The 24,023-nt window shown below is 39.4% G+C and overlaps 2 protein-coding genes across 3 annotated transcripts in view; both read right to left on the reverse strand.

Moving 5' to 3' along the window:
- caprin1b (cell cycle associated protein 1b) overlaps window positions 1-13,920 on the reverse strand; it is a 101,607-nt gene extending 87,687 nt beyond the window's left edge. Inside the window, exons 1-2 of one of the 2 annotated variants that reach the window (XM_074632506.1) lie at window positions 13,794-13,920; window positions 7,534-7,666 (exon numbers count right to left, since the gene is read on the reverse strand). In XM_074632506.1, the coding sequence (XP_074488607.1) occupies window positions 7,534-7,580 (47 nt within the window). In that variant the 5' untranslated portion in view covers window positions 7,581-7,666; window positions 13,794-13,920. The remainder of the gene's footprint in view (window positions 1-7,533; window positions 7,667-13,793) is intronic. The other variant, XM_074632504.1, reaches the window with a different exon arrangement.
- A 1,975-nt stretch (window positions 13,921-15,895) lies between these two features.
- The window catches only part of tspan18b (tetraspanin 18b), a 40,888-nt gene continuing 32,760 nt past the window's right edge, over window positions 15,896-24,023 (reverse strand). The window contains exons 3-9 of the mRNA XM_074632511.1: window positions 23,630-23,725; window positions 20,679-20,873; window positions 20,324-20,398; window positions 19,317-19,415; window positions 18,883-19,059; window positions 18,109-18,192; window positions 15,896-16,764 (exon numbers count right to left, since the gene is read on the reverse strand). Coding sequence (XP_074488612.1) covers window positions 16,717-16,764; window positions 18,109-18,192; window positions 18,883-19,059; window positions 19,317-19,415; window positions 20,324-20,398; window positions 20,679-20,873; window positions 23,630-23,725 — 774 coding nt within the window. The 3' untranslated portion in view covers window positions 15,896-16,716. The remainder of the gene's footprint in view (window positions 16,765-18,108; window positions 18,193-18,882; window positions 19,060-19,316; window positions 19,416-20,323; window positions 20,399-20,678; window positions 20,874-23,629; window positions 23,726-24,023) is intronic.

Raw genomic sequence — 24,023 nt, forward strand, 5'->3', positions numbered from 1 at the left:
AAGAGGGATTTAAATCAAATCTTTCACATTTGATTGGACCTCTAAAAAGAGGGCGGGATTAATTGCAAATTAATCACACATTATTTATCTGTTCAAAATGTACCTTAAACGGGAGATTTGTCAAGTATTTAATACTCTTATCAACATGGGAGTGGGCAAATATGCTTGCTTTATGCAAATGTATATACAGTATTTATTATTGGAATTCAATTAACAACACAAAACAATGGCAAATATTGTCCAGAAACCCAGAAAAAATATGCTCAAATCATAACATTGTAAACTGCATGTGATTACATAAAGTGGGAATGTCTGTAAAGGGGAGACTCGTGGGTACCCATAGAAGCCATTTTCATTCACATATCTTCACATATCATGTCTCAGTTTCATATGATGCCAGTATCTTCACTTTAGCTTTAAATCTGAGCCCGCTACAACCGCAAGTTGCATTAATGCGTCAAAGAAATTAGTAACAAATTTGCTTTAACTCGTTATTATCGCGGTACCTTTGACAGCCTACTATATACTATAGAAATATAACTATACTAACTACTATAGAAATATTTAATGCACACTGACAGATGAATGTGTGTGTGTGTGTGTGTAACTGTGTGGTTGAAGGTGGATGATATGTGATCCCATTCTTTTCCTCGCATCAGCAGCTTCCAGATGGGATGCTCTGCCCGAGCCATTAGGCCTAGAGTTAAGCCTAATAGTTTGAATGGGACTTAAATACCTCCAGGTGGTCTTGGGCTAACAGCGTAGTCATGGCCGCAGCGAGAGAAAGCTGTCATGCAATACAGTACGCAACATCGTTTCACACAGATGTTCTTTGTTTTTGCTATACGAGCTCAGTCATGCAACAAAACAGTCCTCAGAAAAACATTTCTAATCACTTCAAAACGTCTTTCCTACGCAACAAAAACTACGTCTGTAATCAATCCACCCTTTATTTCAAAGTTTGAGCTGAAGATCATCCACAGAAGGCACAACAACTTAGGACAACTCTCACGTTAGACGAAGGGAAGGCACGGCCAGGAAAACAAAAAAAAAAGATAACCTGTGCCAATCGCTCTGGTCTTTGCCCTACGAGGAATGTTGGAGCTCCCCCACTTCTGCTCGCTCAGAGCAACAATAGCTGTCTTTTCCACAGTTGTGCAAGAGTTTAACTGGAGCAGTCTGATCGCACGAGAATGGGAAAAGTCAAGAGAAGCCTGCTGTCACCCGCTAAAGCCTCCAGCTCTAGTCGAGAAAGTGGAGATCAGGACAGCAATGGAAGAGTAGAAGAAGACCTGCTTCAGTGCAGGCTTGAACATGAAATACTTGTAAAATATAATACTTATCATGCCATAGGCTTTTCCTCTCATATGTCCTTCATGATGCTAATAATAATGGTAACAATGGGCCTCGTTCACCAAGAAGAAATTTCTTCCTATTTGGGATTTGTTCTCGGTAAGAACAGAATCTATGCACACTAAAGAGCACAGCACATTGTTGTTTGCAAAATAATTGGCTATTACATTTTCTTCAATTATAAAGTAGTATAATATTATAGGATTTAAATTACAATAATATTTTTCTTATTTATTATATATACAATACATTTATTATTTTGCTTATTTTACAAAATATAATGGTCTTTTAAAATATATAAACACTACACTATACCATTCACATCAAGTATGTTAATTGGGAACCATACCATCCAATAATTAGTGATTGATCATGCTATTTATAGGCCCCAAGTAAGCTTCTTTCTGCACAATAGTATATTTACTGCTGCTGCAAGATGTTGCAGATCATGCCCTGCAGAAGTCCGGTGCTCCACCCTCTTTAGACTTTCGTTTGGGCATTCTTGATTTAATTCTCGAAATTTTTCTTTTCATTTTCTGTGTGCGCATGGCCCTGCAGCCTCGCCCTTTTATGTGGATTGGTGGGTCGTTTAGTTAAGCTAATTATGATCAACTGGCATGCACTTTCAATTTATGACAATGGGATTCATCATTAAAAGAGCACGAGTAGGAACAATGCTTCGGTTTAAGAAAATGTCATGAATCTGACGTAGACTTTTCTTTGGACCTTCTTCTTAAGAACAAATTTAAGAAAAAGCGTAAAAAAATATTGGTGAATGAGGCTGAATAAATTTAACTGACATCGAACTCTTCAAAAACAACCTTACAATGCACTGTTGTGAACTATTTTTATCTTCAAGATTTGGGGCACTGGTGAGTATTTACTAGAGCTGCAACGATTATCAAATTAGAATCGCCAACTATTTGGATAATCGATTAATCAGTTTGAGTAATTTTATAAGAAAAAAAGTCAGAATTCTCTGGTTGCACCTTCTTAAAATGTGAATATTATCTGGTTTCTTTACTCCTCTGACAGTAAACTGAATATCTTGGTCTTTGGGAAACACTGATCGACATTTTTCACCATTTTCTGACATTTTATAGACCAAACAACTTATCGATTAATCAAGAAAATAATCGTTAGTTGCAGCCCTAGTATTTACATTGCCCTATTCACCATAATGAAGGAACATGTCAGCTGGTGCAACAGTGTGGAGTATTAATGTGTTTTTGAACAAGAGGTCTATGGCACAGAGGAATGAGCCATATCAGACAATACTTGTTAGGATAAAATCAGTATTGAAAAATAAAGAATATGACCAGACTTCTCCTTTAACAACCGATGGTAAGAAATTATATATACAGTAGATACACTGCCTAAATTAAAAGGCTTATGATTCAATCCTGACCATCTAACTATCTGAGTTCAGTGGTCATCACAGGACTGATACAATCAGAGACCCAAACAACAAGATGGGCCGCTAGTTAAAGAGACACTCCCCCTGCTTCTACACTCCCCTTCTGTCTAAAAGACGGGCAGATGAGATAAATAAACACTCGCAAAGAGGAAGAAGAGCAGCACACTGTGCCCTGAACAGCACTCATTAAATCTAATGGGTCACGCTGCTCCAGCCAGGCTCCACTGACACCCTTAATAGAAGCCTGCATGGTTAAGGGACCATGAAGACCATTAGGGCACTTCAAAGTTCACCCCACTGCATTAGGGCCCTGCTGATATGGCAAAAAGGGGACAGATCCAATTCCTCATTCACTACTTTATTTTTCCATCGGTTGGCCTGTCAATCAGCCCGCTCCATAAACAAGTGGATGCTTGAGCTGCTCATTAAGGGCCATCGTTAGCAAGGCCAAGGCTGTAAATCAGCGCTTATATCAGCTTTCAGGAAAAAAAAAATCTTATAGGTCATATTTTAGAGCTGACACTTTGGCTTACAGTGTTAAATGATCCCTTTGGTTTTGGAAATAAAGCTGGTGTTTGCACTGTAAATCAAATTTCTCCACTTACTTTTGGACCAATGAAGGGACTCCTATGAACTGTATAGAGGACTGGAGCCAAAGGAAAATGACAAGCATGCTGACCAGTAAAAACTCCTAACAGACTCAGACATGTAAATTCACACAGGCCATGTTTGCTACTATGAAACCAAAGTCCACCTCACTCAAATAACTTCAAGCGACATGTTGCCGTAAATCAAAAGAGCCAGCAGAAGCTTGATATATTGATGCTGTCCTAAGGGACATAAAAGGCCGAGCGGTCTCCTGCCGTGGTCATAAGTCAGCGCTACAGCCCCTCAGCACGGCTCTGTGGAGAGGAGCAGGCGGCTGAAGAGGAAGGAACACCACATACATCACTTTGTCCAGTAAAACGTCCCTCATTACAAGCTGAGAATGCCAGTAAACAGCTCACATTTAGCTAAGCTTTTGACACACATAAGAAACCAATCCTAAACAGCTTGAATATACCACGGATCTAAAAGTGGTGACATCTGTTTTTAGCAAGATGTGCCAACCCAGTAAAGAAGGAAACAGAAAAACAGCATGAGAAAGAGACAGGATGGTACTGTCTGAGTTTACAATGTGTTTTATAACAATACTCGCTGGGATGTTGTACAACATTTTAGGGCGAAACGATTGGAAAATAAACTGAACACGAAATGTGTGTTTGCATGTCACCATGTCTGTGCATCACAGGATCTGACAGGTCATTGTGTCTGCAATAAGTGTAGGAGGAGGACTTGGATCAGAGTGGGGGTTTAGTGAGAGAGGAGCATGGATACTTTACTTCCCTGAGCTCCTTCTAATGGGCTCTCTGGCTCTGGGCCAGCCGGTCCTATCAACTTATCTATAACTCAACTCTATCAACGAGATCAGTTTCATCTCTTTAGATGCTCATACTGTGGAGCACATCTGCAGAGTTGTAAATTTGCAAATACAGTGTTCATACCCGATCGAAACGACTTTTATTAAAGTATGAACACTAAGTGGTCCCCTGCTTCTTCACTTAATATTCAGGTGGTTAAGGACATACTGGTTAGAACAGAGGTTTCAAAACCTAAGGGCCGCAGACCAGTACTGGACCTCAGTTAGGGTGTAAGAAAATATTGACACACTTGAATATCACAATATTATGTTTTGTGATACTTTATCAATTCTCAAGAACACTATTGATTTTTAATTACTAGTTTGCATGCAAAGATTCAAGGCAGACAGTGACTCAGATTGCACAAAAAGTAGCGCTATGATGTTGGATGTTACAGGGACTGTGATAAATGTAAATTCAGATCTCACTGTACTGATTGCTTAAAAAAGTTAACTCAGATTGTATGCATATGGTGGTGTGTTCCTTATACTATGACAGTTTTCCTAAAATTAGATTTGAAAAAAAAATCGCAATATATTGCCTTGCTTACAGTACTGCCAATACACAGCCCTAGAACTCAGGAACATTTGCTCCCGAGATATGAGGAAACAATATGATTCGACCACAATAAAGCTGAATAATAAATAGGGCTAGACCCGAGTGCTTCGAAGATTTGATGTTTTTTTTATATATATATATATATATATATACATACATATGTATGTAATACTAATGTATAAGTCCCAAAATAGCCCATGAAATAAGGAATAAACCCACAACATTATTCATTATTCATATTCAACATTAATTATTATTAGTTATTCTCAGACGGGTATCGCTGTTTGTTGAAGTGCGTGTATGTACAGTAGTGTGGCAATGGCTCTGTCCCGAAGCTTCGAATACCTTTTGAATATTTCCCACCAAAGCTTCAAAGCCCAAAAAGTGGTATTCGGGACAGCCCTAATAATAAATGTATGACTCCATGAGTTATAATATTTTTGTGGGAACTTGGCACAATCTGCCTGTGCTGCATTTTTGCTCATCAATCTCTTTCACTGCCTCAGCAGCAAAATACTGATTTTGAACTGAAGTAGATAACCAGTCCATAACCACCTTACAGCATTCAGCCAGATCAGCAACGACTTATCGATTAGTTGTCAACTATTAAATTAATTGCCAACTATTTTGATAATCGATTAATCAGTTTGAGTCATTTAAAAAAACTAAAAACAGTCAAAATTCTATGATTGCGGCTTATTAAATGTGAATATTTTCTGGTTTCTTTACTCCTCTATGACAGTAAACTGAATATCTTTGAGTTATGGACAAAACAAGACATTAGAAGACGTCATCTTCGACACTGATCGACATTTTTCACCACTTTCTGACATTTTATAGACCAAACAACTACACAAGAAAATTATCCACAGATTAATCAACAATGAAAATATTCGTTAGTTGAATGAGCTCTTTGGGAGGCCAGTGTGTGAGTGTTACTGAGACATCTTATCTGTATTTTTTCATTTAGCAAGCAACCACAATGTTTTCTTTTCTATCTGGTCTCAGGCATATTTATGTTTCTGCTGTGTCCGCAACAAAGTTGACAATATGAAAAAACTGCGGTGCAAAAAGAAGTGAGAACGCATGGTGTAAAAAACAACAAACAAGTACTGTTGCAATTAGCGGGCACTGTGCAAGACTAGAATCAAAACTCACATCGAGCATCAGAGCATCTACCATGTTTAAGAAGGCATTAGCTTGCTTTGTTAAACTGTGGTCGGACTCAGCTTCTCCTCCATTTTCTCCGCCAACTCGCCACCAAACAGAACATGCCCTGCCAGCTGCCTGACAGGCATCACTGCGGTCTGTAACCATGGAGACAGCCTCACGATGGCTCACATCATTCACCGACTCCCACTAATAAAACTCCAGTTTATTAGTGTGGAAATGTCTAGTGTGGCTTTTTGACATGCTAACATAAACAGAGAGGGAAAGGATTTAAAGTGGTACGGACACATGGGCGGAGGTTCGGGGCAGGCTGAGGTGAACGCCGTGGATCTAACCACTGGGTTAGTGGGTTAAACCAGCACGCGGGTATTGTTGTAGAGCAGCAGCACTGTGAAAACTGGCAAATATAAAAAGGGCATTTTTGCAAAAGCATTACGTATAATGGTTTTATACGTAATGGAGATTGGTTAAGTTAATAAAAGCAGTTTTCTTTTTGTATTTACAAGATGCCTATGGTAGAATGTAAATAATACAACTAATAAAACATGCTTCAACTGCGCGCTGTAGCAAGGAAATGACTCACCCAGTTGATTCCTCTATTTTTTTCTTTGCCTGTGTGTGCAGCCCTTTAAAATCTAAGTCAACACACTGAAACCAGCAGCCTGTCTACTGATTTCCTTCAAGTTTGTTATCAGGCTGTGTTTCTAACCCCCTCAACCTCTTTGCTCCATGAGCAGCATTTTGTCTCTCCTTTCGGCAATATGCTTCCAATTATGAATCTTGTGAATATGGGGGCGGCGAAGCATCATTCTGATTTATTGTGCACTCAAGTTCGGGCCTTGTTCGGTGCATTTGCACGAGAAGCCCTCCTGCTGCAGAGCTCAAAGGTCAGACACACACAACAGTTGACCTCTCGCGGACTCATGCGCAACGGGTCACTCTGGACCTGATTGACAGGCGGAGATGACGGCTCGACGGCGAAGGCCACAGGGTGAGAAAATCTGGCGTGCAATGAGGAGCTAAGCGCTGCATTAGCCTCCAGCTGCGAGGAAACTTTGTAACGCAGGGGGTACAGAGAAAGTGGAAAAACAGAGAGATAACTAATGAGGAAAAATGAAGTGGCCTCATACAGTCACTATCACTCGGCTGGCCGCAAAACATTACTCTCCTCCTTTGTAATTCATAGAGCACTTTGTGGTCTTCTCACATGGGATAGCTATGACCATCTATTTGTAGTCATCATCTAAATCCAATTCCTGTGGACTGAAAACACATGCTTCGCAAGTGAGTCACAAGAGATCTCTCAAGACAGTAGTGATGCTCGGCCTGAGAAACGACCCAAGACCCATCCCTACAGACTAATTTCCTGGCCTCTCCAGCTCACTTCCTGTTTCACGCTGGGTCATGGGCACCATACTGTGCGTCACAAAGTCTGCCCTGACGAGTCCGAGGCCACTGGTTCTGTGTGACTCAGTAGCGTGTGGGACAATTCAGTTGTTATAAACCACAACAGCAAAGCTGTTACTGTGGGCTGCAGCATTATTTGGTTTACTGTGTATTTTTTTAGATTCTCACATTTTCACAATGGCTGTTGCGGTCACATCGCAGCAGATGTGAATCATCTGCCCTCCGGTATGGTTTGTGTTGAACGGTCCTCAGGGGCTTCTCCGGGCCCTTCAACTCCCCACCGGACCTAACACCTTTCACACTGGATAAACACAACACAAAGGAGAAACGTACGTTTTATGTTAGAGGGTGGGTTATTACATGCAGGAAAAAGGACTCTTTAATTCCCCTGGGAGTCTAACCACTCATAAATCATCAAGCAATGAAAGTTTCCTCTCCAAACAGGGGGCTAAAACAAACTGAAACACAGAGCCCCTCAGCCCCACCACTCCCCCCATCCCTCGCTCTCTTCTCCCTTTTTCCCGGTAGGAATTTTTATGAGGAAAGAAGAGCTGTAGTGGTGCAGGACTACACTAGAGCAAAGAGGTACATACTACAACATCAATCCTCTGCAGTGACCCCGAACTACAAAAAAATCAAGCATTATTTTAAGGGCTTTTACACAAGTTCCTCTAACAGCAGTACAAATCCTACCCCTGTAACTGGTAACATAATGACAACAAAGGAGCAGTCTTCAGTTTCTGTTCTTCCTAAGATTTGTTACTATAGAGATGATCCAAAAGCTTTTGCAAGGATGTTCTGGAGGCCACAATTAAGATGGAAAATGCTGACGCTATGAGAAGTTTTTACCACAAACTCATACCGCCAATCCATATAAACAAATTCAGAGCAGAATCCTCTATTTTGCTATTCTTCTGTAAAACGACAGCGTAACAAACAGAAGAAAATCCTCTAAGTACGTCAAAACAGGTTGATTTTTGCCAGATTTTGAAATTCAGCTGCTTTCCGTTTGATTTCACAGGTCTAAATTGGATTCAAGCATCATCATCCCAGAGGCAGATACAGTATCCACCTTTTCAACTTGACAACATAAACAGTTTAAATTGTCCCTCTGTATTTCCTGTTCCAATGTTTGTAAATGCAGTAGCTGACAGGAAGTAAACTTGGACCAAAGCTGTTGCCCTAGCAACAGAATGGCAATGAAAAGGTCTATGGTTGCATCCGATATTCCATACCAACATGCTATTTAGTACGCTAAAGCAGTATGTGAGGTATTTTAGTATGTCCGAAACCTTAATATGAAACCAATAGTACGCGAATTGTATACTATTTCCGGTGAAATATTACAGTACGCAATGCTGGACAAAGAACGTATATTGCCAAGAAGTGAAAGTCAATTGTTCGTTCCATTGCAACATCAGCGCCCACTAGCAAAGTTACACTTCCACCATTTTGGACTGAATGACTACCAGACGCCAGTCAAGGCTTATTGAAAGAGGCTGGGACACGAGTGTTGAGCTATGGGGTCATGACACATGTGGAGTGCCGACTGGGCATTTGTTGTACCCCAATAATATGACGCGATGACGCGTGACATCTCCTCTTTTCGCCCTCCTTGACACCAGTAAAGTGTGCCATACAAACGAAAAAATTAAATTATTTATATTCTACTGTCATATTCTACCAAAATGGCCTATGTTGAACAATAAAATATTATAAATTTAATATGCGTCTTCAGTCCAAAATGGCGGCTGCGGTTTTGTCTCTTTGCCGGCATAAATATCCCACAATGCAATTCGGTACTGACGAAAACATTCACAACGGACTTTGACAGGCAGCTCTGTAACGTCAATAACACTTCAATTTTACTGTAAGTAAAAGATTTAACTTTGCTAGGCGTAATATAGTTTTCAAATGAATTATGACTTTGATTCTCACAAACCGTCGTTTTGGTCACATCAGGTTGGCATGGGTTACCACGGTTACACGACTCCAACCGGCAAAGAGGCTCAGTAAATTACAGCTCAGTAAGTGCGTCTGAAAAGATACAAACTAATGTCTATTCACACAAAAGTATGTTGAACGGTAGTACACATATTGGGTATGTAGAGCATAGTGTGTGATTTATGTCTGCTATGATGCCACCAGGAGGGCTGCACACCTCAGGCTCGTGTTAACATCTCTTGTATGTGATGTGTGAGCAGGCTGAAGAGTAAACCAGCAGGATCAGGAGCTGCTCGTGCTGCTGACCACCAGTAACACTTAGCAGCTGTTAAATTCTCAGTGAGATCCTGACCTGAACCAGTGCAGACACTTCAAATGGGAGAGAAGAGATGGTGGTGGTGGAATGGGGGGTGCTGCTCTGACACATTGACTGCTACCGGTGCTTACTTTCTGATCAGCAGGTCAAACAGAAAATGTGCCTAAAATACCAAATCACACTGTTTTAATTTGAGGCTACGGTCTTATAGTCATGTCAAATTGACTTCAGTCCACACTTTGAGTTTGTAGGATAAAAATCTCAAACCTCTTGAGATTGGAGCTAATGTTAACAGAGTCAGAGAAATGGCAACATGGACCATATGATGGTTTTAAATTATATTTGTTTGTGGCAAAGAGCAACTATCATTTCTCATTTTTAACCTATGAAAATGAGGATGAATGTACTTGAGTCTTTATTATTAAATACTAAAAGGAAACTCATACTGTACATTAGGGCTTGGCAATATGAGGATATCATCAAAACGATATCAACATTTCTATTGTATATATTTTTCTATATTGTTTCTATTGCAATATAAGCTAGGCCTGTTTTGTTCATTTTGCACTCAAGTTCTTAAAATGAGAAAATATTGAGTACTTTTCATTTGTCAAGTATCTAATTCACACAGGAGTATACAAAATAGACTTTACCATGTGTTTTTTTATTTCATATAGACAATTTATTTATTGAATTACCAGAAAACATGCTATATTGTGCATGTATCTTTATCCAGATATGAAATTACCTTTATCGTGAGAGAAGATTTTGGCCATATCGCCCTGCCCTGCTGTACATATTACTACCTAAATAAAAATACCTACACATAAATTAATGACAAATAAATGCTTGCTGAAAACCTCATGTATACCTTACAAACAGCCTCTATGCAAAGGTCCCTTCTTGTTGATGCTTAGAAGAAAATATACATTTCCAAGCAGTGGATGGAGGAGTAGTAGGAATGCTACCGCCCTCATGTGGTGAATTAAATGATTGTTGGCTACTGAACACTAAAAGATGCAAAATGGGCTGAATTCATCATCTGTCGTTTAACATTTTATATTTTAGACGACGAATGTTTTTATCCTCAGTGAGCAGATAATAGATTTTATCTTAAGATGAAAGGAAATAAACATGAGCCAGAGTGAGGACACTAATACAAGTGTTTAAATAGTTTAAAACAAAATACAGTTGTGTGAGATGTTGTACAGATTTTTAAATTTATGATTCAGTTTGGTTACGATTCACTTAACACCACTGGTTACTGTTTCGTGACCATTATTGATTGCCCTCGGCGTCTATGGCACAGGAAACAGAGCTGCAAATTTCTCTTTTTATTTGAGGTGACTGTAATGAGCTCCAGTATATGGTAATGAGGCAGGGAGACTAAGAGAAGTCAGCTGGCCGTTGTTCTGCTCACCTTGAGCTTAACAAGTATTCATACATTCCCAAATGGGATCCAAAAGTGTGTTTCTTAATAAGCCTGTTAGGAAAATTGTAATCACATGTTCGGTTGTGTAGTAGAAAGACGTTTTATCTTCACTATTATTTTTAATATGTGTCCAATTATTTAAAAATAGGATAGAAAAAAACATACATATAACAAGAGCTGCAACAATTAATCGATTAGTTGTCAACTATTAAATTAATCGACAACTATTTTGATAATTGATTAATCGGTTTGAGTAATATTTTAAGAAAAAAGTAAAAAATTCTCTGATTCTAGCTTCTTAAATATGAATATTTTCTGTTTTTTTTACTCCTCTCGGGCAGTAAACTGAATATGTTTGAGTTGTGGACAAAACAAGACATTTGAGGACGTCATCTTGGGTTTTGGGAAACACTGATTGTAATTTTTCACCATTTTCTGACATTATATTTATTTTTTTCAGACATGTCTGTCTATGGAAACAGTATGTCTATTGTATGTGTACTTTTTCTCAAACTGAGCTGCCTATGGATGCAAAATGAATTTCAGTGCAAACTGACAATAAAGTTGTATCGTATCGTATTTTATAAACCAAACAACTAAGCGATAAATCGACAATGAAAATAATCGTTAGTTGCAGAACCTACATATAAAAAAGATCCCTGAGAAACACAATATAATGAACGAACATTTTTGATGAGTCTAGAGTCTACTTTGAAAGTACAGTTATAATTGTTACGTTGTGTTTAAGGAGGCTGAAGTACAGCAAAGAAAATCTGTACTTTTAAATTAAATTAACTATGCAAAACATGCAATGCCATATAATGCAAAATGATAGTATTATAAAACAAACACTGGACATCTCTGCATTCTATTTAACAGAATATTCACTGTATTTACACACTCATGCCCATGTATATACTAGATAAATAAGTCTTAAATGCAAATCATATTACTTTATCTCAGTTTGTTGCGAGAGAAAGCTCAAGAGATGTTTGTCCATCATGTTGTCATTTACCCTCTGGGCTTCCAGAAGCTACAGTCTGGGTTAGAGCTGCAACCGTTAGTTGACTAATCGATTAGTCGATCAACAGAAAAACAATTATTAATCGATTATCAACTACTTTGATAATCGATTAATCATTAAGTAATTTTTCATGCAAAAATGGCAGAAAATGCCTTTCAAATATAGAGATTTCCTGCTATCATATTAAACTGAATATCTTGACAAAGCAAGACATTTAAAGACATCACCTTGGACTTTGAAAAACTGATATTGATATTTTTCACTATTTTTTGATATTTTATAGACCAAACGATGAATTGATTAATGTAGAATATAATCTGCAGATTAATCGATAATGAAAATAATTGTTAATTGCAGCCCTAGTCTGGGTCAAATCAAAGTTTAGAAAAAAAAAAAGAGTAGAATTAATAATAACTCCCTGATACAAACAATGTAAAACCAAAATAACTAACAGACTGCACCTTAAGATGACAATAAATCGATAAAGCAGTATCTAACCCAGTCAAGTTTCATAGCGATATGTCAGAGTAATCTGTAAAGTTATAAATGGTTGCTCTTAGAATAGTCTAATGTGAGTGTGACAGTTTGAAAAAAATAAAGATTAGATTATTTATAAGCCCAAAAGGTTAGCCACTCTAATGTCAGGCTTTCCCCAGTAATAATAGTCACCTGCTGGCAAAAAAAACAACACAAAAACTTGGCTAACATGTGGCTTGTGAACAATGTTAATGAGGAGGGAAAGAATTATTACAGTAATGTTTTCTCATATTTAAAAAAAAAAAAGCACATACGTGTGTGTATGTATGTATATATGTATACAGTATATATATATGTATATAAAAATAGATTTTATTTTATTTTATTGTTTTTAATTTTATTAATTTTTTACTTGTGTATATTCTTTTTACTTATTTATCTATTTCTTTGTATATAATATGTTTTTCCTTTATCTATACTGGCTTACTTTATATTAATATTAGGTTTGTTAAGTATCTTTGTACCGAGAATGTTATTATTGGGGACGTTTGTGAATGTTTGTTCTGTTGTTTCAAAATGAACAAAAAAACAATAATATAATATTGAAAAAAAGGTACATCTATCTATCTATCTATCTATCTATCTATCTATCTATCTACATATCTACCTCTAAATTGTGTGTTTAGTCTTAAACCCAAACATATTTCATTTAGAAGGTCACAAGGTTTTCTGCCAGTTATCCTTACAAGATAAGCAGAAAACCCCACAAATGAAAAGCTGAAATTGAACAATCTATTAATCAATTATCAAAATCCAAGACATGTAATCGTTTTAGTTCTAAATAAAAGTCATTGTATCTGCTCCACAAGGCTATTATATATATATATATATACAGCTCACTGCTAACTATCTAATAGGAATCATATATTTGTTCATGGATAACTGTAGTGGCTGTGAAATGATGCATATTTGTAAATGATAACCTCAATCTGTCAGTAATTACACACCACAAAGTAAACGTTGATTTTTCATACTTTCTAGTCAAGTTGAACAAGTGTCTAACTCTAACTATTCATCAAACTGTTATTGCTCTTTATGAAGTCATGACTGTGAACTCTATGGAGTTTCCTCTGTTAGCTAGGAGCTAACTTGGTGTTTTGTTTAGACATTTAACGTTAGCTAGCTAACCAAGATAAACCTAAACAGAGCTGATGTAGAGTGGACATTGTACTTACATTCATCAGGTGGCCAGAGACACGACTCCAAACGAATATGTATGTTTGCTCCGTGTCCACTGGATGTGAATACATGAAGCACTTGTTAGCTCACTCGGTAGCCTAGGTGACGGCTAAACGGCCCGTTTGTTTTGGTGTTCTACTGCCTCCTAGTGGAGACTAGTAGTCATGGGCATTCCGACTCTTTTTAGTGATCCAGATCATTTGGCTCAGCTCATCAAGAAGATCCGGCTCTTTCGGCTCCCAAACGGCTCTTTGTTTTACCACTTCTGCCTTTATAATTCAGCCAAATTTAGCGCTGTTTTGACCTGTGATTAGTATGTGTACACATATATCACTTAAATTATTCAATATAATTATACTAAACCTTATAATTTCCAGAATACTGTAATTTTGCATGCTGCTTTGTTTCCGACTGTAAGAGCCAAAACATGATGCTGACATACAGAAGTTGTGGTGTAATTCACTGTTAGGAACACTAGGTGGCACTGTATTAATTGATTGACCCAGCTACGGGTATATAAGTAAGGAGGTGTGTTGTTGGCGTCAGGGTTTATCCCGGTAGGGCAAAGGGTTTTTGACCGCAGGTACGCTGAATTGTTTGCCGTGTTGTTGTTGTTTGCTTGTTGCTATGGTAACCGGACAATCTTCTTTACTACAATATTACGAATAAATGAACTTTTATTGAGAAACCAACGAGCGGCCTGAGGATCAGTTTTGTACAGCACAACATGCAAAAGAAGGTAACATCTACAGCGAAAAGCGCGTCAGTCCAGGGCTAATCACCTCAGTAGCTACAGTAGTAGACTTAGCTCCTACACCGACTGTCACTCATCTTGTCTGCTTTTCGCGCACCGCACTCCTCTCTCTCTTTCTCTCCTCCTCTCCCTCCTCTGTACCTGTGGACTGTCAGCGCACCCCCGCCCTTCCCTGCTTGATGGTATGATCCTTGTCCGTCATCACCTGATTGGTCGCACGGCATGTACATTCACTAGATATTCTCAGAGCTACTAACTCTTCTACAGTATGTAGTGTGCGCGCATGCACGTGAGGTGGAGCGAGCTGAGTGAAGGCAGGCAGGCAGGCAGAGGAGCAGAGACTCTGGCCCTGGAGACCAAAGCTACGGTCTCCCCCGCGTCCTCTGACCGCGGCCAACACTGTTTTCTAGGACGGACTTCACTAGATATAACTTTACGGTTTTGGTGCTTCCGTGTAGTTTGTGTTGGAGTCTTGTCTGAACAGTGTAGCCACACGCGAGCGCTCATATGATATGCGAGTGCACATGGGACACCGACCCGGGTGATTTATACGTGTAAGAAGTTACAAACAGTCCCTTTAAGAGAGTCTACACCATTAGTGCAACATAAAATGTTCAAGAACTAAACAGGTTTTTACAACCAACAATCTAAGATGTCTATCTGAAGTCTTATTTATTTGATGGATCTAGTGAAAGTGTGAAACCACTCAGACAAATAGGGGGCATATTTTCTACTTTGCAACCTGCATATCCACACAGGCTGTACCGTACCTTATTCATTATCACTGTACGTTGTTCACACTTATGGATTTTTTCTTGTAGGAAGAAAATCAATACGCTAATGCATTTGAGGTGAAATTGAGTTCATTATCATAATAACACCAAGAGCTGTATGTGGATCCTAACTACATTTCATTACGCTTCGGCTCATAAATAAATGAAACATCCATCTTTTGTGTTTCAATACTTCAAATGTCAAAAAGGTGCAGCAGAGATGAATGATTTGTTATTAAAAGAGACCAATCAGCCACGAGGCTGCAGCAGATAACTGTCTATTCTGACAAATATCTTGGTTTCGCCCTTAAACTAGAACATTGATTTTATCATGAGGCCCGCCTGAAAAAGATCTTAAATCTGCATAAAATTAGCAAGGCTGGTCATTCTTAGTTGATCAGGCTGCAAAAACATTCATTCTTGCAAAAACCTTCATGTACTGTATGTGTTTCCATCATGCTTGGATGCTTTATGAGGATTGTTTGCAGCACGCTACACATAAGGTTAATTATATGTATGCATATGATCTGAAATCGTGCAACCAACAAAACAAAGCAAAACACAGGGCCAGTCATTTAGAATGCCATTTACTGTATGTCATTGACTTTTCAAGAGTCTAATACAAATGCATACACATACATTTCACCACCTAAAACCACATTATAACCGCTACTGCAATAAACATCACCATACAAATAGAAAAAAGAATCAGGAGGTTGGCTTTCAAGCTCGGGAGGGGGTCATGAAGAGCCACGAGCTCACAACATGCTCACAAACTAGTTCATACACATTCAAAAAGAGCATCCAGTATGTACACATACATACGCGCACACACACACAGAGCTTACATATTACAGCTTTAAAGAAGAGTGGCTGTAAAAAAAAGGCATATGGAGGGAGGGAGTGTTACAGTATACAGTATGAGCAAGAAAAAGGGTAAACAGCCAAAGTGTACATAAAACACATTTTTTACAGTTAAGCCAACTTTACTTAATATAAATATTCTTCATCCAAACGTCAGTGCAGTGCCTTCTGCTCAGGCTTCACCTGGTCCTCATGCCTGGTCCACTTTACACCCAGTCTGTGCTAGACCTGGTCCAAAAAAAATTACTGTTTCCACTTTACACACAAATCTTTTTACATCAGTTTTGTGTCTGATCTCCCACTTTCTTCTCTATGGTTTATGTATGTGTTTCTGTGCACGTGTTGTTGTTTTTTTTGCCACCCAGTACCTCAAAAGTCCAGCTGTGAAGTACAAGAGTTTGTTTTTCTACCAATTAGCCAATAGAAAAAAGAGATCAACAAATTTACAAGTGTCCATTTTTGTTATTTTCTCCTGAATTCCCTTTTTTTTAAGAAAAAAAAAAAAAGAAGTTCACAGATGGAGCAGCTCTACTGGATTCCCCTGAAGAGACACATTGCAAAGACCATCGCAAAGAGCTGAGGAAAGAAAGAAAAAGACATTATTAGCACACGGTTGTTTTTACAAAATTATGACAAGCATATGAAACTAGAACAGCAGTATATTACCTGCACTCTGATTACTATTTATTTATTGTTTTACCACTGGTTATAAGGGCTGGACAATATATCGACATTATATCGATATTGTGATATGAGATAAGATATCGTCTTATATTTTGGATGTCGTAATATGGCATAAGTGTTGTCTTTTCCTGGTTTTAAAGGCTGCATTACAGTAAAGTGATGTAGTTTTCTGAACTTTCTGAATCAAGGAGTTCGCTTACAGTGTTCATTGTTTGTCTTTTCATACATGACAATGGTATTTTTATTTTAGCTTTTTTTATTTACTCCCATGATGCTGTATTGTAGTATATTTTAGGAATACATTTGTTTTCAAACTGTTCGGCATTGATGGCCTAAAGTTTATTTTCAGGCCTGAAAATGTAGAAATGCACTGAAACCACCACCAGGCTGTGGCTCAGTAGCCTATTTGCACTACTGACATTACTGTATTTGTAAACAGCACAATATTGTTTTACGCTATAGCCTAGTTATAATTTGAACTACAGTAAGCTATATTTTATATAGAGTAGTGTACTGTTTTATAGTGTATTTGAGTTATACACAATACAGTAATTCAATTCCTACAGTAATTTTAAAAGCGTTTGAAATAGCTGTACTGTATTTTTAAATGTCAATTAGATGATAATCTGCATGAGAAATAAAGAAAAAGTAAATGGTTTTAATAATATTATAGTGATCATTTTGACCCAGACAGACGTGATCACTATAAAAGGCTTCTACTGTATAATGAAATCTTGGTTTATGCATTATTAGAAAAAAAAAATCAAAAATAAATCAATTAATAGATACTTCAAAGGGAATAGAGATACATGTTGTAATGCTATCGGTTGTTATAGTTGTTTTTAGGTCATTGTATTGTGACGAGTGACACAGTTTTCTTTTTGGGAGACAGATGTTGTCAGTGTTCAGGTGCAGGAGTTGATCCTGAGATGTGTATGAAGTGATTTGGTGTCATTGTGGATGTGAGATTAACTGTTGTGTTGAGCTCCATGTTGGTAACTCGGTACAGACTGAGACATGCAAAATCTAATCTATGTTCCTGTAGCACCACATTGCACCACTAGATGGAGATGTTGCCACACAAAGAGCTTTCAAATAACACTACACACACATTCAGGCAAATATCCTCAACTTAATGCAGAATTCACCATTTCTGAAATGAATATTCACATCACTGGAGAGACAAAGAACATGCTGCATATGAGATGATTTAACTGAAAGGAAAAACCTTCATACCTCAATGGTCAGCACCACAATGGCCAGCGCTCCAGCCACATAGATGTACAGCTCAAAGTAGTCAACTACTGCAGAGTAACAGCCCTGTGGACACACAAAAGACGTGACACTCAGCAGAGAATCAATAGGCTGTAAAGTCGCAGAATTACAGAGGCAATTAAAGTAACATCACAGCTTTAATCGAGTGAGGCTCTGAACAAAGGCCTGGCTGAATGAGTGGGAAGCAGGGCCTCCAGTCTTACTGCCTTTTAATGAGGGCTCTTTGTGTGAATGAACAGAGAGCGAGGCACACATTGTGGACATCTTGCATTGTTCTGGTGGTTTGAAAAACAACAGGTGGAGAGTGTGGTGAAAACCTCTTCCTATCAGCTTCCACTGTAATTACATTTCACTCCAAGGCTTTCTTTACACACATGGGAGTGGGGACGTGGGCGTGCATGTGTGGAACTGTGAAGCACACCTAATTTTCATATATTCATACACTCGTTATCCTCTATTTTTGCAGACATTTCTACAAAAAATCCAATTTACCAATATATGCACACATACACAAACACATGCATACATACACTGGTGTCTCCACACTATTACACATAGGATGGCCTCCTGTGACACCCAAAAGCCCTAATCAGCCATGGAGGAGTCAGCGAGTCCCTGCATGTCACCCCTCAACTGTCTCCTGCTCTAATTAAGCCTGGAGGTGGTTTGGAAGGAGGGAGGAAGAGAGAGAGGGCAAGGGAGAGAGAAGGTGTCGTGGTAGATGTCACAAGTTACCTTGTTATTGCGGAACATCATATTGCCTGTTAAGCACTGGTGCTGGTTGATATAGGCCAACTCCTCGGTCTGACTGGCACGCTGGCAGCAGGCATCTGGCACAATTTGAGTTGGGTTGATCATCCTGAACAGGCTGTCCTTAAAATCCTCTGGGCTGTTCACCCCACAGCAGTCAAACTGATGGCAGGAGAGGAGAGAATAGCAGAAGAAGCCCTTATTTCTGAGTGCCCATTTGTGCACTGGCCTGTGGTCCACTGTATGCGTGCACCAATCCAGCATGAATATTGACCTAAATGTCTAGGATTTTATCTATAAAATATAGCCCCCTGACGCCAGGCTGCAAACCTTCCTGTTTCCACAGACGGTTGGTGAAAGCAATGAGTTGGTAAAAGCTACAGTATGTGAGCTCTTTGCCATGTGTGCTGTGGCCTTACTGTATTCATGATGGCATTCCATGTGGAGGTGAAGACGTCAGTGTTGTTGTAGCCCTGATAATGTCTCTTCAGCTCCTTGGTGAAGTACTCTCTGGTCAGCTAAACAAGAAAAACAGCCGGCGAGTCAGTCACCACAGTGTCACCATGGGAGTGATATCTATTTCTTTCACTTGACACAAGGGCTGGTTGTCATTTTAATAGGGAACTGTGCCGATGAGGTGAGTACTGAGTAGGGCTGCTCCCTCTTATTCGACAGCCCAGTCACACAGCAGTTCATGAAATAGTCACGATATTTAATGTATTGATTTGCATACATAGACACGAATTTCACTTTTTTTTCGTGATGGTCAGCACGAAATCAATTCATATGTATTCCACTTAATTGTGAACCGGGAAGTATAGAGGGCGGCGAATGCTGCGTAGGGAGCAGGTCTGGGTGGATGGGTGTGTCAACAAACACAGGATTTCCACCCAGGACACCGGTGTTTGTGTCCCGCGTGAAACCACAAGTCAAAGTTTATTTATTTGTCACATAACTTCCATGATTACGTTACAGCACTTCTGGAGTTATTTTAACCCAAACCATGATCTTTTCCTAACCCTTACGAAGTAGTTTGTTACCTAAACCTAACCAAGTCAATCTATTCCTAAACCCAGCTGAGTAGTTTTATTTTGAAATGACTGGAGCGGAAATTGACAAATTGACACATGTGTTGCTAAACATTCGTAGGAAAACGCACAAAAAATGCGTTGTTAAAAGTCATGCTGGGCATCACGACAAAAAGGTAAATGCGTGTCTATGTACACAAATCAGATAGATTAAATTTCGTTACTATTTCACAAACTGCTGTGAGACTGTGTTGTAGTCGATTTAAGGCCAATTCCAACCATACCATACGAAAATGTTGGCATCCGCCAACTAATCGATTCATTGCCAAAATCATATGCATGTTAGTGGACTAAGAATTTCTTTGGTCGAAGACAGCCTTAGATCTGAGGCAACTTACATGCTCCCGGAATATGAAGGCCAGGATGGCAGCAGCCAGCTCTGCTAAGAAGATGAGCAGGATGAGCATGAAAAACTGCAATAACACAAAAGAAAAAAGAGAGAGGGAGTGAGAGAGAGTAGAACAAGGTGGTAGTCAGTCAGTAAAAATCACATTCTGGCTGTGCCCGCTTCACTCAGCATTAACTATGCATGAGGCTCGAGGCACGAAGGCAAATAGAAGGGTATTTTGCTCTTTTGGCTTTCTGTTTCAAGCATGACAGTCCAAAAAACTGACAGACAGAATAATCAGCCCATATGCATACAAACAAGATCAGTAACAGAACGACATTTTAAATTTGTCAGCCCCGACTCACAAAGAGGAGCAGACACTTGTTTTCGCGGATGGCTCCACAGCAGCCGAGGAAGCCCAGAAGGAAGAGCATGCCTCCCATGCCCAGGATGATGTAGACACCAGTGAACAGCAGGGGGTTGGCTGCCACAATTTCCCTGAACCCTGTGGGGTCCACCAGTACCCACACTCCCACTCCCAGGAGGAAAGAGCCCCCCAGCTGATGGAGAAAAGGGAAAGAAGACACTAGTTAGACAATACAGAAATTGGCTGCATTTTAAAATTTAATGGGAACTCAGAGGAGAGCTCCCAGTGGCACACGAAATCATTCAACAACATCGAAAATAAATTTGTGTTTTTTTTTCCATGAAAACATGCCGGTAATGTACAGTAAATCTCAGAGGTTGGGGTGAGAGTTGAGGGCAGATAAAAGGCTGGATATCTACAGAGCCATAATGCCTTGGTGGGGGGTGGGTGGAGATATCTTCCCTTCTTCAACTAACCCCCCAACCTGCTAAAGAAATGCGCATCACTGCAACCTCCATCCTCTCCCATCCTCCCTTTCACTAAAACCCTATCTTGGTTGACTCATGTGATTAAGAAAAGCATGTACTGAGGTAGGGGGGTGGAAGAGATCTGAGCCTCACACACTTCTATCACAATCCCCTTCTTCCTGTCACGGGGAGACACCTGGTTGTCTGAATGAACACCACTTCATGTCAGAGGCAGAGGCTATTAAGTGTAGGGGAAAAGAATCAATACAGCATAGTATCGCAATATTTTGCGGGGCAATAATGTATCATTACACGGACGTCAAGTATCAATCTTTTATTATATAAACTATTAACTGCTTTACAGTCTGACGGATGCTTTTCTAAATTTCAGAGGTTGTAGCGGGCTCAATCTTAAAGCTAGAGTGAAGATACTGATATCATATGAAATTAAAAAACCTAAGTTATCCATTGGTACATGGTCCGTTGGTAATTCAACCATGTCACGTTTGCTTGTCGGGAGGAATGCTAAATAACGCTCCAAAATCACGCAAAATTTTGGTGAGGAAAAACTGTCATGGCCATTTTCAAAGGGGCCCCTGACCTCAAGATGTGTGAATGAAAACTCTGAGATGAAGAGTATCTTATTAGATAAAACACATGTTGACAAACTGCATAATTGGCAGTTGAAAAAAGGTAATATATCGCAATATATCTTATCGCAATACCAAAGAGTATAGAAGCAAAGAGACAAAACTCTGGTGTTTTTGGTGTTTGGTGTATTTCGCTATTTTGGACTGAAAACGCTTATTATATCTATCATATTTTATTGTTCAACACAAGCCATTTTGGTAGAATATGACAATAAAATAGAAATAATTTTGTTTTAGTTTTGTACGGCACTTTTTAGACGGATGTTTTACTGGCGTCCGGTAGTCGCTTTCAGTCCAAAATGGCAGAAGCGTGGCTTTGCTGCTGGGTGCTGATGTTGAACGAACAATTGATTTTCACTTCTTGGCAATATACGTCGTTTGGCAATATTCAGCATTTCGCAAAATGTTTAAAATCGTAATAAGATCATATCATGACTTAAACCTGCAGTAGGCATGTTTTTGACATCATTGGGCAAAAGTTTCATAATAACCTTTCAGCATATTGTAATTCAAGTGTTCTGAGAGAAAACTAGACTTCTGCACCTCCTCATGGCTCTGTTTTCAGGCTTTAAAGGGGACGGGAGACTTTGGCCAATCACAGGTCATTTCAGAGAGAGAGCGCTCCTATTGGCTGTTCATTCAACGGAGGCAACTGTCAATCACTTGCTCTGATCAAAACGGTCAAACTAGGCAGTGCTGATTACGGTTACTGTTACTGTAATGTCTATTTAGCACCTCAAATGTTTTCAGAAACATCTTGTAGTGTACTGTTTAGCTGTAAAATGAGAAAGTTTGTGACCCGTTGCCATGTTGAGATCAGATGAGCAATCTTTCTCATTTTACAGCTAAACAGTACACTACAAGATGTTTCTGAAAACATTTGATTGATTCATATTTGATCAGCGCTGCCTAGTTTGACTGTTCGATCGGAGTTTGCGAGTGGTTGACAGCCGGCTAATAGATGGCAGCTGGAGAGCAGGCTCTAGATAAGCTCTGACTGGTTGTTTTCCTCAGGTCTGTGAAATCTTGCAGATGCCATTAGGAGCACTGAAGGACACCGGAGGACACAGAGACACATGTTGTTGTTTTTTCAGATTACCTGTCTCATACTCTACTGTCAGGATATCGTGACTGTTTAATAAAAATAACTTTTTTTAATCCTATTTGCTCCAATTCTACCCACTGTAGCTTTAAGTATCGTGATAATATCGTATCGTGGGGCCTCTGGTGATTCCCACCTCTAGAGGTTATGTATGAGGAGAGGACGTAGCCATTTTGAAGGCTCATTGGGCTTGAAAAATGCTGTTGTGTTACATGAGTGTGAAATGGCCATAGAGAGAAACAAAGGGATGTCGGTGAAAAGCAGTGGTTGTTATTGAGTGATACTAACAGTGAAGTTCATTCTTTGCTCTGCTGGTTGCATTATTACCCCGGCCTTGAACAACCGCATCTGAGTAAAGTCTCTAAACGGTTTGGTTGCGCTTAATAAAGCAGGAAAAGAGACAAACCTTCTTACTGAGACCCTCCCCCCATTCTACAGGCTCAGACTAACAGGATTACCCTTGATTGTCTGATCAAGACTGATAAACTCAGGTGCCAGTCACAAACTCTTCATGGCACCGTGTGCCTCAGATGTGTGTCAGCACACTAAAATCTAATCAAAGGAGAATTTGATAGAATCAAGATTGCCTCCATCTAATGAAATGCAAATGTGGCTCCATTAGTGAGTCGGGCAGGGGGCAGCCAGAAGCCCATCTCAAATCATTAGATTGACGGCGACTTCAGAGATAGGCAGATTAAGTGTCTTTGAGAAAGAGATGAGAAATACTTACAAAGATGAGGAAATTGAAGACAAACATGAGGTACTTGATGCAGCTGAGACAATCCCCCTCCATGGTCGTCCCCCGCGCTGAAGCTTCTCCCTGCCCCTGAAAGAAAACAACGTAAACATTAAAACCTGCCACTTAATGAATCCTGCCAAATGCTCACAGTATTCCCGGTCTCCTGCGCTCCGGATGAAACTGCCAAGAAAATAATACTCTGCAAAAACCTGCTCACATTTTTAATGAGTTCTGCCACTCAAACATACAACACACACAGGCCTGTCAGTTCATTTGGTCCAATTTCAGCTGAAAATCCTTGTCTTATCCCCTCAGGCGCACGGTACCAGCTAGCAATCCCTAAGTAACTACGAGTTTAGGCCACACAATGTCAACCCAACCTGAC

This window comes from Sebastes fasciatus, chromosome 4 (assembly GCF_043250625.1).
Source record: "Sebastes fasciatus isolate fSebFas1 chromosome 4, fSebFas1.pri, whole genome shotgun sequence".
NCBI classification, from domain to species: Eukaryota; Metazoa; Chordata; class Actinopteri; order Perciformes; family Sebastidae; genus Sebastes; species Sebastes fasciatus.